General features: G+C 24.6%; 2 protein-coding genes across 3 annotated transcripts; one reads left to right on the forward strand and one right to left on the reverse strand.

The window, feature by feature from the left end:
* Positions 1–96: 96 nt before the first annotated feature.
* LOC122503891 lies at positions 97–5,420 on the forward strand. Of its 2 annotated transcripts, XM_043614649.1 has the most exons (6): positions 97–226; positions 715–888; positions 984–1,197; positions 4,636–4,771; positions 4,850–5,083; positions 5,185–5,420. In XM_043614649.1, the coding sequence occupies exons 2-6, from the start codon at positions 716–718 to the stop codon at positions 5,316–5,318; spliced, it is 891 nt and encodes a 296-aa protein (XP_043470584.1). In that variant the 5' UTR covers positions 97–226; position 715; the 3' UTR covers positions 5,319–5,420. The 2 variants fall into 2 exon arrangements, with proteins under 2 accessions (XP_043470584.1, XP_043470585.1); XM_043614650.1 differs by lacking the exon at positions 97–226 and having other exon boundaries at positions 778–919.
* A 2,861-nt stretch (positions 5,421–8,281) lies between these two features.
* On the reverse strand, positions 8,282–13,704 carry LOC122503893 (pre-mRNA-processing factor 19). Its single transcript, XM_043614654.1, has 8 exons — positions 13,547–13,704; positions 13,106–13,255; positions 12,760–13,037; positions 11,710–11,904; positions 11,399–11,554; positions 9,110–9,340; positions 8,653–8,993; positions 8,282–8,525 (listed from the first exon to the last, which is right to left on the reverse strand). Exons 1-8 carry the CDS (start codon positions 13,563–13,565, stop codon positions 8,381–8,383), a joined length of 1,515 nt encoding a protein of 504 aa, XP_043470589.1. The 5' UTR covers positions 13,566–13,704; the 3' UTR covers positions 8,282–8,380.
* Positions 13,705–16,654: the final 2,950 nt, after the last annotated feature.

Here is a 16,654-nt window from a genome sequence, read left to right on the forward strand (position 1 = left end):
TTACAGCATCTTAGATCGAAGTGTGGATTCTCCAATATGGACACAACTTTATGCTCAAGTACACGCGTTATGGTAATTCCACAATGGTCTCTTTTTATTTTAAACTAAGCTTACTGTAAACACAACTTTTACCCTTTGTTTACAGTTGTTTGAAAGAACTGTTTCATAGAAAGTACATATAAAAATAGATTTTTACCTTCTCTCTTCTAATTATTAATTATTTAAGGTAGAAATTCATATTATTAAATTTTTGAAACTTTAAAAAATGAGCAAGTTTTCAAAAGCTGATAAATCCATTTTTAAAAAAATTGGTATAAACATAAATTTAATATTTTAAAGACCTCACAAATCGACCTGTCACCGTTAAATGTAAGAAAAAAAATTTTATTAACAACGAATATTCAATTTAAAAACTTTTTCACATGACCAAGATGACTTATAATTTTTATGTTTTTTATTAGAAAAAATTACCAAAACCTTTAAATCACTTAATTATGATAATGTTTAATTAAAAAAAGAATTTCTTATATTTATAAAAACATAAATATAAATTAATACAAATTTTTTATTTTAAAAAATTAACTGTAGTAGTTATGTGAGAAATGTTACTTGTTTCATTTTCTCAAAATAAGAAAATATGGATTTATCAAGTTTTGAAAACTTGCTCCTTAAATTATTAACATAATTTGAATCATAGAAATTTTGCATTTTTAGAATGTCAATAAATCAAACTACTAATATTGAAAGTGATATGGAGAAAGATGAGGTAGAAGATAATACTGATGATGAGGAATTAGTAGCTTTAAGGGAAAGGAAGAATCAACTTCTCACAGAAGTTTGTGAATTAAGAGAAAAACTGATAGCAGAGGAAAGACGACACGAAATCGAGTACAGATTACTAAATAAATATTTCGAATAGGTATAATTTTATCCTCTAAGTTTTAAAAGAAAAGTAACTTAATATTTATATTTAATTATTTTAGAATGACTGCCAACTTTATTGGTTTACAAATGGACAATGGTGACATCAAAACAAATAGTAGCAAGAGGAAAGAAATAGAATTTTCTGAACGTTTGCTTGGTGTGTCTTTTAATGATATTAGTAAAACTTTGATTCAGGATGATGTTTATCATTATAAAGTCATTCTCACTACAGAAGCTTTAAGGATCGCTGTCGAGTTGACTGTCAATACAAAGGTAACTAAACGAAAAGAATTTTTTTCCTTTATTCAGTATTGCTGTACTATTTGAAAAAAAATTATTTTCTTTTAATAATTATTTAAATGTCACAAGCCGTTTAAAAAAATTCCAAGTTCTTCTCAAAAGCAATTTTTCTCTTTTGATAATAGTTTATTTTAATATTAGAAGTTATTTAAAAAAGCTTCCAAGAGGATGAACAAAAAGTTTTGAACATTCAAATGAACGAAATATTTTTTGTTAAAAATATTTTCATAGATTATTGATTACAATTCAAATTAAAAACTCAAATTTTACATTTAGAAACATTATAATTAATTTGCTTAATAGTGACGCAAAATTATAGTAATAAAAATTTAATTTGAAGAAGAAATAAATAAATTTCGTTCATTTGAACGTTCAAAACTTTAACCTCCTCCAAGAGGATCCAAGGCTGGGAAAACAGTGATTTTGAATTTTCCTTTCGTAGATCTTTCAAAAATCTCGGAATTTCATTTAAAAAATCAAAATCACTTGCTACGCAACCTGGAAACCTGGAAATGTCAGGGAATTTTATAAACCTTGAAAAAACCTGGAAAAGTCAGGGAATTTTGATCGAAATCCTGGAAAATTGTTGTTTTCTAAAGTTATTGTGTTTATTCTTGAAATCTAATTTTACTTAAATATTTCAAAATGAATTCAATTTTAAAAGAGTTACGTTTACAATTTTCATAAGTAGAAGAACTTTAAAAGATTTTGATTTAAAATTTTGTAAAATTTCAATTTTAAATGAATTTAATTAGAAATATAAAAAAACTTAGTTTTAAAAAAAATTAAAAACTAAAATTCTTCTGAAATTAGTCAAATTTTTTAATATATATTCAACTAGTTTTATTAAAAATAATGGATTTATAGAAGAATTTTAGTTAAAAACACTAAAATAAATTGAATTTTAAAGCAATTACAAATGATTGCAGAAATTCAATTATTTTGAAAAGTAGTAAAATTTTTCTCAGAAATCCAATTATTTTTCAAAATTTCAATTATTTTCAAAAACTTTCCTCAATTCAATGATTTTTAATATCTACTACTTGAATAAAATTTCACAAAAGCATTTAATTATTGAAGAAAAAGAATAATATTCTACGCAAACATTTATTTATTTTCATAATTAATAAAAATTTCACAAAAATTCAATTATTTACAAATTACCTATTTTCATAAATAATAAAATTCTTTTTTGGAATTTAATTATTTTTATAAATAATAAAACTCATCGCAGAATTTCAATTATTTCTATAATACAATTTTTATCTAATTCCTCGAAAACTGTAATTATTCTTAAAAATTTTATTAAAATTTTTAAAATAAATTCAAGTATTTTCAAAACATTTGCTCCAATTTATTTCTTAGAATTTAAGTAGGTATTATTTTCAATACGTTTTTAATTAAATTTCTTCAAAAAATTAAATTATTTTTAAAAATTTTAATGGAATTTTTTATAACAATTCAATTTTTTTAAAAATAATTTTAATAAAATTCTTCGTAGATATTTAATTAATTTCAAAAATTTGTCAAAATTCAATTATTTTCAATATGTAATATTTCAATAAAATTTCAAAAAAGAATTCAATTATTTAAAAAGAAATTTTAACAAAATTCGTCTCAAGAATTCAATTATTTTGAAAAAATCTAAAAAAAATGTCCTCAACATTTCAATTATCTTTATAAATTAATAGCAAAATTCTTCGACAAAATTGAATTATTTTCAGGAATTTTAATAAAATTCATTGCAAGATTGAATTATTTTCAAAAGTATAATAAAATTCAATTTTCAAAAATTTTAATAAAATTCGTGGCAAAATTTCAATTATTTTGAAAATTTTTGCTTAATTTAACCTTCTTAATCTGAACCTAATTCTATGATTTTCAATATTCTACTATTTTAATAAAATTTCCCAAAAGAATTGAATTATGAAACAAAAATTTTGATAAAATTCTACGCAAATATTTAATTATTTTCAGATATTATTCAATTATTTTCATAAATAATAACATTTTTTACAGGGATTTACTTACTTTCATAAATAATAAAACTCAATGCTGAATTTCAATTATTTTTAATACAATTTTAATGGAATTCCTCGAAAAAAGATATTATTCTTAAAAATGTTATTAAAATTTATCAAAGAAATTTAATTATTTTAATAACATTTGCTACAATTTCTTTTATTAGAATTTAAGTATTATTTTCAATAAATTTTTAATTAAATTTCTTGAAAGAATCAAATTATTTTCAAAAATTTTAATCCAATTCTTTGCGTAACAATTCAATTTTTTTCAAAATAATTTTAATAAAATTATTCTTCACAGAAATCCAATTTATTAAAAAATTTACAAAAATTCTCGTCAAAATTTCAATTATCTTTATAAATAATAAAATCTTTCTACGAAATGCAATTATTTTCAAAACTTTTAATATAATTCTTGGCAGAATTTTAATTATTTTTTAAAACAATTTTCATCAAATTTCTCGAAAAATGCAATTATTCTTAAAAATTTTATTAAAATTTGTCAAGAGAATTCAATTATTTAAAAATTTGTTGATAAAATTCTTTATGAAAATTCAATTTTAAGAAACATTCAATTGTTTAATAAAATATTTATTTTTATAGGTACTTAAATAATTGAATTCTCGTAGAATTTTCTAAATATATATTGATTTAAAAATGAATTTTAAATTAAAATCTTTGAAAATTTGAACATTACATACTTTTAATTAAGAATTCTATAAAATTAATTTTTCTCAATAAGTTTAATGGAATTTTTTTAATTATTTAAAGTTTTTAATTTCTATTGTATATTTAATTGAAGAATGTCAGAATAATCTAAATTTCGTAAAATTAGATTGTAAACAAAAGAATTTGAAAATTCACAAAGAAGTTTTTCAAAAATTATAAAAAAAAATTGACTTAAAGAAGAATTTTAGTTGAAAATTGTAGAAATTAATAATCGTAATGATGAAAATAATTTTTGAAGAAGTTTCAATTTCTTAATTTCTATAAAAAAAATAAATTAAATATTTATTTAAAAATGAAGTCATTGATGTTTTCGAATAATTTTCGTTTAAAAAACATGGGAAAATTTCGTTTTTTAACCTGGAAAAGTCAGGGAACTTGAAAAGAGCAAAAGCGTGGCAACCCTGGTTAATGGTTATGTATTTGCATCTATTTGTAAGCAATGAGAGGAGAATTCTTGATTATTCAATTTTTCTGAAAATATTCGCCATTTTTCACCATATTCTCAATTCTTAAATAAATTCAGAAATAATTAAATTGAACAAAGTTTTTCCTTGCTATTTAAAAAGGTTTTGTAAATAATTTTTTTCTTAAATTTGTAAACAAAATTATGTATTAGTGAATTACATTACCAAGTAGTAATTTTAATTCTTCTTAACAGAACAAGGAAAGCAATGAAATTATGAGCATGAGCTGTTATTTTCCGGACACTGAATTGAACGAGTGTTATCGTAAAGAGGTTGAACCTTGGATAAACATTTTCATAGAAATGAAAGACTTTTCTTCTCTATTAACAGGTAAACCAAAGTGACATTAATTTAATTTCTAATGACAAGAATATTTAATTTACCAATTTACATTATTTTATTTTCAAGCTTTTGTCAACTACGTGAATCAGAGTTTTATACGTAAGAGAATGTTGAGACAATTAGAGAAACGCAAATATGTAACTATAAAAGATAGTACAAATGAAGAAGGAGGACTTGCAGTTAATGTTCATTCGCCAAAAAATGTAGACAATATCTATTTCACTTTAATATGGGCTACTCGATTCTTAAAGAAAAATTGTCAAATTCATCATTACTTTATTATCGGGTCCACTGACGAGGGTAAGATTCATCAACAAACTTCTGTAATTTGTATTTAAAAAAGTATAAAATTTCTATTTAATATAACGCATTTTAAAATTTTTTTTTCAAAATACATTTAGAATCTTCATTTGTCAATAAATATTCTCAAGTACTCAAACAATTCGGTCGAACTACATTGGAGAAAATTGATATAGACGAAATTTGGGCTGACGTAATAAATGCAATTGAAAGTGAGGAAGAAATATCTGAATAAATTTATTGAAAGGCAATAAAAATAATGCTATTCAAATTTTTAACTGCAATAAATGTGTAATTTTTCTAAACTTTTTTAATAAAATAAAAATGCTAGACTGTGTCTGGAGAATTGTTAAATTACTTTACAAACCTTTATTCCCTGACTTTTCCAGGTTTTCCATGTGAAAAAAATTAAATTTTTCTAGGTTTTTAAAACAACATTTACATTTTATCAAATTAAATAACTGTCTAATTTCCAGACAAAACTTTAAAGATAAGATATATTTAGTACATAAGAGTCTTTAACATTAGTTATTTATGAAAATAATTAAATGTTTGCGTAGAATTTTATTCTTTTTCTTCAATAATTAAATGCTTTTGGTAAATTTTATGAAAGTAGTAGATATAAAAAATCATTGAATTAAAGAAAGTTTTTAAAATTAATTGAAATTTTACCAAGAATTTTATTAAACTTTTTTAAATAATTGAATTTTGGAGAAGAATTTTATTATTTATAAAGTTAATTGAAATTTTGACGAGAATTTTTGTAAATTTTTGAACGTAATTGAATTTCTGCGAAGAATTATATTACTTTTGAAAATAATTGAATTCTTGAGTAGAATTTTATTAAAATTTCTTTTTAAATCATTGAATTCTTTTGTGAAATTTTATTGAAATAGTAGATATTGAAAAAAATTGAGGCCTTGGATCCATTAACTCGCCCGACGCTCGGAAGCACGCGCTAATACCAGTCGGGTAGCAGTGAGTGGCCCAGAGGCGCTCACTGCTCACTGACTGGCAGTTGCGCGTTCCTCCGAGCGTCGGGCGAGTTATTGGATCCAAGGCCTCAATTGAATTTTGACAAATTTTTGAAATTAATTAAATTTCTACGAAGAATTTTATTCAAATTATTTTGAAAAAAATTGAATTGTTATAAAAAAAATTCATTAACATTTTTGAAAATAATTTAATTCTTTGAAGAAATTTAATCAAAAACCTATAATAATTTATAAAAATAATTTGTAAATAATTGAATTCTTGTGAAATTTTTATTATTTATGAAAATAAATAAATGTTTGAGTAGAATTTTATTAAAAATATTTTTTAATAATTGAATTCTTTTGTGATTAAAGTTGTTGATATTAAAAATCATTAAATTGAGGAAAGTTTTTGAAAATAATTGAAATTTTGCCAAAAATTTTATTAAAATTTATTTAAATAATTTAATTTCTCAGCAAATTTTTACTACTTTTGAAAATAATTGTATTTCTGTAATCACAGGGTTGCCACTCTTTTGTGGTATGAAAAGTTCAAATTTTCAAAGATTTTAATTTGAAATTCATTTTTAAATTAATATTTATAAGAAAATTCTACGACAATTCAATTATTTAACTATAAAAATAAATATTTTATTAAACAATTAAATGTTTCTTAAAATTTAATTTTTATAAAGAATTTTATCAACAAAATTTTAAAGTAATTGAATTCTCTTGACAAATTTTAATAAAATTGTTAAGAATAATTGCATTTTTCGAGAAATTTAATGAAAATTGTATTAAAAATAATTGAAATTCTGCCAAGAATTTTATTAAAAGTTTTGAAAATAATTGAATGTCGGAGAAAAATGTTAATATTTATAAAGATACAATTGAAATTTTGACGAGAATTTTTGCAAATTTTTAAACATAATTGGATTTCTGCGAAGAATTGTATTAAAATTATTTTGAAAATAATTGAATTGTTACGCAAAGAATTTCATTAAAATTTTTGTAAATAACTTTATTCTTTAAAAAAATTTAACTAAAAATGTATTGAAAATAATACCTACTTAAATTCTAATAAATAAATTGTAGCAAAGGTCATTAAAATAATTAAATTTCTTTGACAAAATTTTAATAAAATTTTGTAAATAATATTTAACTTTTTTCGAGGAATTCCATTAAAATTGTATTAAAAATAATTGAAATTCAGCATTGAGTTTTATTTTTTATGAAAATAATTGAATCACTGTTAAAAATGTTATTATTAATGAAAATAATTGAATAATATCTGAAAATAATTTGTAAATAATTGAATTCCTGTGAAATTTTTATTATTTATGAAAATAAATAAATGTTTGCGTAAAATTTGATTAAAATTTTTTTTTTTAATGATTGAATTCTTCTGTGAAATTTTATTAAAGTAATAGATATTAAAAATCATTGAATTGAGGAAAGTTTTTGAAAATAATTGAAATTTTGCCAAGAATTTTATTAAAATTTTCGAAAATAATTGAATTTCTGAGAAGAATTTTACTACTTTTGAAAATAATTGAATTTCTGCAATAATTTGTAATTGCTTCAAAATTCAATTTGTTTTAGTGTTTTTAAACTAAAATTTTTCTATAAATCCATTATTTTTAATAATCAATTGAATATATATTAGAAATTAATTTAACTAATATGAGAAGAATTTTAGTTTTTATAAATAAATTTTTTAAATACTAATTTTTATAAATTATGATTATGACTCAATTTATACTTTATACAGACCAATCGATTCGTCTTGATGCAAAGAATAAGACTTTATTATATATAAACTTCAATATTTAACATAAAAAGATTTTTTAAAACATCTGAATTTTTCGATAAAAGTAAAAAAAAATTTTCGGAGAATTTATAAAAATCCTTTTGGTAGATTAAAGATGGTTAAGGATGTGTGCGCTTTTAATGGTTAATTTTCAATTTAAAACCAACTCTACACATTTTCGAAAGATTAACAAAACTGCTAACACATTTTAAATAGTAAACTGAAAAAATTTAAAGCGCTCTGCAATCTTGCAGTTATACCTTTTAGTCATTATTCTTTTAAGAAGGGCAGCAGCTACTCTTTAAAGAGTCAGGCATAAAAGAAAGCATCTCTCTCTACAAGAGCAGCAACGTACTTAAAATTTTTTTCAGTGTAGTAAATGTTAGTCAGCAATGATTTAGAAAATTCGTCAAATTTTGAAATACCTTAATAATTTATTTATAAATGTCAAAAGATTATATATTTCAATCGATATATAAAAATTACGTACACGAAATTAAATTTGATCTATATTCACTGTATTCCATAAAGTTTAAGCGTACGATCCATGCTGGTTGAAGCGATATATTGAGCATGCTTTCCGAAACGAACGCCAGTTGCAGTTGCTGTGTGATCATTAAACACTTTAAGTTCTTGCCACTGTTTACATAAGTAGATTCTGAAAAATTAAATATGTGTAGTTAATAAAACTGATTCAGAAAAGAGGTTTCAAGTTTTTCAAATTTCAGTTAAAATAATTGCTTTTTAAGGCCAAAGAAAACTATTTATCAAACAAAATATATTACCTAACATCAGATCCAGCGACAGCGAGATATGTTCCGCTCTGATCAAAGCAAATATCTTTCACTTCATAAGACTCGTCAAGTTGCAAAGATTTGAAATTCTTCAATTTCCTCAAATCCCAAAGTTTCACACAAGAATCTTCAGCTGCTGTCGCCAAATAATAACCATTTTCTGAAAAACTAATTGCAGAAATTGCCCCATTATGACCAGGGAAATTGGCTACGTTCGACTGTTCCTTAAGATCCCAAATTTTCACTTGTGAGTCGGCTGTACCAGTTCCAAAAATTAAACCATCAGGATGAAATTGGGCTGTAGTCAAAGGTTGATTTGCTTGTCCTGCAACCTAAACAAAATTAATATCATTTGTTATGTTCACTATTTTCCAAATTCTAACATTACGAATGAAAATTCAATGAATGTTATTTTTGTTTATTGAGAAGGTAATAACAATTTTTTTACTTTTGTCAATAATCGTCCGGTTCGAATATCAGAAAATGCCCAATAATGATCCAAAGAAGAACTGAGTAGATAGTCGCCAGTTGGATGCAGAGACAATCCAGTAACTGGAGCATCGTGATGTCTTAGTAAAAGTGTTGACTGACTTGTTGCTACATTCCAAACACGAATCGTTGAATCCGGTGAAGCTGTCATCACTACATCCTCCTCAGGATGGTAAATTACTCGTGTTACCTGAAAAAAGTAATGTTATTCACTATGTCTCTTCTTCGTCTCTTTTTGTAAATTTTAACACTTTCATTTTCTCAACTTTTAGTACAAACTAGTTTTTTCAAATTCTCTAATTCAGGGTAATTTCCCGGCTTTGTCCTAAATTTTCCCGGTTTTTTTCTCATCAAATTTAAATTTATTTGATTTCGAACATAAATAAATTATTTTGACGAGTTTCTTTAAATTTTTTGAAAATAATTGAATTAAACAAATAATTTTTTCAATTTTTTAAAATAATCTTGTCTGTTCATACTTAATTATAATTGAAAATTTTATTAATTCAATTTTATTAAAATGTATTGATACTAATTGAATTTTTGCAAAGAATTTTGCTATTTATAAAAGTAATTGAATCGTTCCAAAGAATTTTATTATTTATGATGATGAAAATAATTAAATGTTTGAGTAGAATTTTATTAAAATTTTTGAAAATAATTGAATTGTGGAGAACAATTTAAGTATTTATAAAAATAATTGAAATTTTGAGGAGAATTTTGCTATTTATAAAAATAATTGAATTCTCGAGCAGAATTTTTTTAGTTTCTAGAAATAATTGAATTCTTTCGGCGAATTTTAAGAATAATTACATTTTTCGAGGAATTCGATTAAAATTATTAAAAATTGAAATTCTGCAATGAGTTTTACTATTTATGAAAATAATTGAAAATATTGCGAAGAAATTTTAAAAATAAAATTATAATTACGGTGACTAATTTTCCTTGATTATTTTCGAACAATTTAAATAAAATGAAGTTAATTATTTTTAATAGAATGCGTAAAGAAATTTCCATTAATTCCAAAATTTTTAATTATTTGTTTATAAAAATTCAATTATCTAGAAACAGAATTAAAAAATTTCAAAAATCTTATTTTTTAGAATTTTCAAAAAAAAATTCCAAAAATTTAATTTTACTAACAAATTTTAAGTACAATGTATCTTTTTTACAATTTCTATGTAATAAAAATTATAATTATTAATCTTCGCACTAAGAAACATGAATACATTAGAATGTGAGTCATTATAAAATCCAATTATTTCTCTATTATTAAATTAAAATACTTTGAAAATTCGATTTGTTAAAAAGTTTTTAATGAAATTCTTTAACAAATTTAATTATTTTCAGTTGAATTTCACAAAATTTCTATTAATTCGATAATTTTTAAAAATTTATTTACATACTATATTTGAATCAGTGACTGATTTTTTACTATCAAATTAATTATGTTTAATTAATTCAAATTTAGAAAACAGTGTAAATAAATCTTTAAAAATTGAAATAAAAAGAGATTTTTTAAACACAAATTATAATTATAAAACTTTTTTTAATTTGGTGAAAAAATTCCCGGTTTGGCATAAAATTCCTAGCTTATTCCCGGTTTTTCCAGGTCAAATTAAATTCCCGGCTATTTCCCGGTTAGTAGACACCCTGAATTTAATATTCCACTTTTTCAAGAAATTTTTTGAATAATGACAATGAAAATTATTTAGAAATATTTCTAAATAATTTCTGAAATACAATAGTTTCACAATTACTTAGAATTAAAAAATGTCCAAAAAAGTGAAATTTGGTAAAAATAATTTAAATTTAGTAAAATCTTTGAAAAATAATTGAGATTTTAAAAAATATTTAAAAAATAATCAAATTTTTGAAGAATTTTAATCATAAATAATTTCTCAAAAATTCTAAAATTTTTAAAATTTTAAAAAACTTTTTAATTTACTTTATTGTTTATTCGAAGGTAATTGAATTACTGATGATTGGAAAGATTTGTCTGTATATAAATCCGAGAGAATTTGAGAAAAATAGTAGTTTAAGTAATTTATAATTTAATAAAATTTACAGTTGTGCCAATTGGCAGGTAAGAAACATTTAGTTTACAACATTAGGGTAAGTGTCGAAATTAACGATATAATCAGGAAATAAGGATTAAAATTGTCACGTGAATTAGGAGTGGAATCGGTGATGAAAGGTTTGGATAGGGAAAATTGTATTGTTAATAAATAATAACTTTGAAACGTACCCTCTTCGTGTGTCCTTTAAGAATGGCTATCACTTGTTCAGTGTCTTTGTTAAATACTGTTGCATTCTTATCAACTCCGCCAGTCAATATTTTACTTGTATCCGCACTGTGTATATCGAGAGCGAGAATTCCTGGAGTACTTGCCGAATGAAGACCCTACACATAAGTAAGTGCAATTGTTTTAATAAATTAAATGATAAAATCAACAAGAAAAACCGTTCACCAATATTAAATTCATTTGATATACAAACATAAATGTTAATATTGAATGCTTATATTTGTTTTATATTTATGTTTGTATATGAACTTACAGGGTGGTTGGCCAAGAGTTGAAAATTGCGAATACTGTCAGCTGGTAGGAGATCTTCGGGAACAGATCGACCACGCCTCTTTCTTTCTTGTGTGAGAACGGTAGCTCTGTCTTGTAATTTCTGAATAACTTCCTCTGTGATTCCAGCTTGTTCTGCTGGTTGGGCCGCTGCGCCTCCAGCTTCCGCTGCTACAGCCTGCGAAACAGATCCCGATTAAATCGAGTATAAAAAATTGTTTAAATATTTGAAATTTTTGATTGTATCAGAGTCGAAATTTTGATTCTCTTAAAGTATAAGTTTTCGAAAATCAAGAGAATCAAAAGAGAATGTTATATTGTATGAGAGGATCAAGAGAATTAATAGAAAACCAATTTAGAGAATCAAGAGCATTAATAGAGAAGTAACAGAGGATCAAATTCTCTGTCGATTGACAGAGAATTAAAATTTCGACTCATAGTAATTTTGAGTGTTTTTATAAAATTTTCAATTACAGTATACTTTAAATTAAAAAAAAAAATGTTTATAAAATTCTTCATAAATAAAAAAATTTTCACAGCAATTCAATTATTTAAAACATAATTTTTCTAATATTTTTCGAAAAAATAATTGGAAAAAATCTCAATTTTCTAAATTCCCCTGACAAAAAATTTTTATTCATTTTTCGTAAACTTTAATTTTTTCTTGAGTGTAAAGAATTTTGTCAGGAAAAATAATTTTAATGTTAGTAAATTGTCAGGGAAATGTTAGGGAGTTTGATAAACTGAAACTTGTGACCTCCCTGGTTATTGAGAAATAAAAAAATATGCAAAATTTTCTAACATTTTTTATAAATAAAAAAGAAAATTTTGCATAGTTTAGATCTGTGTGAAAGGAAATTTGTTATAGAAAAAAGCATGCTGACGTGAAAGCGTTTTTACTTTCCGCCGAAGCTTTTACACCTCAACAGAACTCATGTCTAGGCTTTTCAGTAGGAAAGGATATCAATATCCCACAATAATTGAATTATTTTATTCGCCATGTAAAAATGAAAGCAATTAAAGTGAGTCTCACAGGCTGAGGTATGGCCGTTGGTTGTGTGATTCCGGCCTGGGGCTTCAGAGTGGCCAAGGCTTCTCGAGCCGCTGTCACTTCCTTCGTTAATCTGGCAATTACCCTGCAGGCGGCATCGTGCTGATAAAGAGCATGTGACAGTTCTTGCCGCGCTGTTTGCAGTTGCTGTCTGAGCGTGAATGACTGCAACATCACTGCGTCCCATTCATCTTGCAGGATTTTTAAAATAGCCGGAATGGACGTGGCACTCGCCGGCTTTGGTCTTACAATTGGCGTTGCTGTTTTAATATCAATTGTTATTATTTATATTACATTCAAGAGAAATAAATCTGAAGACGTTACATACTTTTGATTTCTATAAGTTGATCGATTGTAAGCTCTTTACGTGAAATTGGATCGATACCATTATCAAGCAGATATTTTTCAATCAAACGCTTTTCAAATATAGCTCCCGATACAGGCGAGATAACAGGATGCTCTGGCACCTCATTTGAAACTGAAATAAAATAAGTTCAATTCAAATAAATAAAATACTTTCATTTTTATATTTAATGCAAAACAACTTTATTTAATAAATAAAATTTTAGAGGCTTAACATTTTAATACATTTTACAATAAAAATATAATTACGCTGATTATAGTTAAAATATAGTTAAAATACAGTAGAACTTTAAGGTTATGTTTTGTTTCCAAAAATTAGGGGATTCAAACTTTAAAATGTCCAATCTGGTATTTAATAATTATTTATATACATTTTTAAAGAGTTACAATAAATAAAAATACTCACGAGCACAACACATAGACATTTTTTATTGTTTTGCGGCTTTTTCACAAGAAAATTATTCACTTTATTGCTTTTTCTCTTTGCGGGCTTTGCGGCTTTTGCCAAGCAAGATGTTTTGCCAATGATTAAAGCTTAAAGGCGCTTACACACCTAAAGATGAGCAAAGCTAAAGGCTCAGCTCTACGAAGCCTACACGGTTTTAACGCTGCGTTTAGCGTTGAGTAATGACTAATGAGTGTAACAAGGATAGAAGTATATGAAAACGCAAAAACCGCAAAAACGGGCGTTAAAACGCAAGCATGTAGACACAGCCTAATAGCACCTTGAACGGAACGTAACGTAATGAAATATTTATACGTAGACCTAATTTTTTACTTTAAATACTTTTGTAGACCTCATTTTTGACGATAAATACTTTATTAGACCTGATATTGGACACTAAATATATATACAGACCTAATTTTTGTCGATAAATATTTTATTAGATCTATTTTTGCGATAAACGTATTTATCTTAAAAAATTAGGTCTACACAAGTATTTAAACCTAAAAATTAGGTCTACAAAAATAGTCAAAGCTAAAAATAAGGTATACAAAATATTTAAAACCAAAAATTAGGTCTAAAAACAGGGTTGCTACAGAAGTCTGTTTTTAAATTTCCATGACTTTTCCAGGTTTTCCAGTACCAAATCTGATAAATTTCCAGGTCACCTTTTGAACATTATAAATTAGAGCAATTTTTCTGTATTATAAAAATATTCACGTTAGATTATCTCTATTTGATTATTAAAGCACAGACAGGGTGTCTACTGAAAATATGACTTAAAATTCCAGGACATTCCAGGACAGATTTTTTATTTTTCCAGGACATTTACATGTGTAATATTATTTCATATTACGATTAACATAATTTAAATTAACCTACTTGAACAAAAATATTAATTTTATTATGAAAAGAGTTAAAAATCAATATTATATAATATAGATATCAGATTCTTTAATCAAACGACAAATTAAAATTATTTTTTGATGGATCAAAAAAATTATTTTTTTAAATTTGAGTAAAATTTTTAAATTATTGAATATTTAAAAGCAAAATATGGAAAATTCAAGGATATTTCAGGACATTTCCAGGAATTCCAAGACATCATTTTTTAAAAGAAAAAATGTAGTAAAAAATATTAAGTGGAATAAAATTCCAGGCATTTCAAATTTCCATGACATTTCCAGGTATTCCAGACCTTTTTTTAAAAAATCCCTGACTTTTCCAGGTTTTCCAGGTTTTCCAGGTTCTGTAGCAACCCTGAAAAAGTATTTAAAGCCAAAAATTAGGTCTACTAAAGTATTTATAGTCAAAAATTAGGTCTACTTATATTTGTTTTTTGTCTGCGAAAATATTTAAAGACAAAAATTAGGTCTACAAAATATTTAAAACCAAAAATTAGGTCAACTAAAATATTTATCGACAAAAATTAGGCCAAAAAATTATTTAAAACCAAAAATTAAGTCTACTTATATTTTTTATACTTAATTTATGGCGATATCTACTTTTGTAGACCTAATTTTTGGCGATAAATACTTTTCAAAACATAATTATTATTGGCAATAAATACTTAAGTATACCTTATTTTTGGCTTTTAATATTTGTGTAGACATCATTTTTGGCTTTAAATACTTTTGTAGACCTAATTTTGGAAGATAAATACGTTTATCGCAAAAAATAGGTCTACTAAATTATTTATCGCCAAAAATTAGGTCTGAAAAAAATTTAAAAACACCAATTAGGTGTACAAAATATTTGAAATAAAAAATTAGGTCTACAAATATTTTTTAGACTTAATTATTGGCGATAACTACTTTTTTAGACCTAATTTTTGGCTTAAATACTTTTTGAGATCTAATTTTTGGCTTTGATTATTTTATTGACCTAATTTTTGTCGATAAATACTTTAGTAGACCTAATTTTTGACTTTAAATATTTTGTAGACCTAATTTGTGTCTTTAAATCCTTTTGTAGACCTAATTTTTGACAGTAAATACGTTTATCGCAAAAATTAGATCTACTAAAGTATTTATCGACAAAAATATTAGATCTAATAAAATATTGATCGCCAAAAATGAGGTCTACAAAAGTATTTAAAGTGAAAAATTAGGTCTATAAAAATATTCAATGCCAAAAATTAGGTCTACAAAATATTTGAAAGCAACATTAAGTTTACTAATACTTTTTAGACCTAATTATTGACGATAACTACTTCTGTAGACCTAATTTTTGATGTTAAATACTTTTTCAGATCTATTTTTTGGCTTCGATTATTTTATAGACCTAATTTTTGGCTTTGAATATTTTTGTAGACCTCATTTTTAACGACACATTTGCAGACCTAATTTTAGGCTTAAAATTTTTTGTAGACCTAATTTTTGGCAGTAAATACGTTTATCGCAAAAATTAGATATACTAAAGTATTTATAGCCAAAAATTAGGCCTAATAAAATATTGATCGCCAAAAATGAGGTCTACAAAAGTATTTAAAGTAAAAAATGAGGTCTACAAAAGTATTTAAAGTAAAAAATTAGGTCTAGAAAAATATTTAAAACCAAAAATTAGGTCTAGAAAAATATTTAAAACCAAAAATTAGGTCTATAAAAATATTCAATGTGAAAAATTAGGTCTACTAAAGTAATTGACGACAAAAATTAGGTCTAAAAATGGTTCCACATATACAAAACGCGCGCGTATCGCGTAAACGCTCGCGTTTTGTATATGTTGAATCAGCATAATAGCACCTTGAACGGAACGTAAACGTAACAAAAAAATATACTTAGCATTATGGGATCTGAAATACTACGATACGGCATCTAGTGAGAGCCTTGTTGTGGTAGCCATCTTTCGTTTCGTCTCTTTCTGATATACGTTCAAGAAAAAGATAAAATCCAAGATGGTTGCCACAAAAAGGCTAAGGGTGGAGTCCCATGACAGCGTTTTGCGTTGCATCGTAATGGGAGAGAAAAAGACGCAAATATACGTTTGCTGCATTCTCTCTTATTACAACGCAACGCAAAACGCTGCCATGGGACTGCGGCCTAAGGGGTGGGTCAGTTTCACGTGATT

Source organism: Leptopilina heterotoma, unplaced genomic scaffold (assembly GCF_015476425.1).
Source record: "Leptopilina heterotoma isolate Lh14 unplaced genomic scaffold, ASM1547642v1 Lhet_272, whole genome shotgun sequence".
NCBI classification, from domain to species: Eukaryota; Metazoa; Arthropoda; class Insecta; order Hymenoptera; family Figitidae; genus Leptopilina; species Leptopilina heterotoma.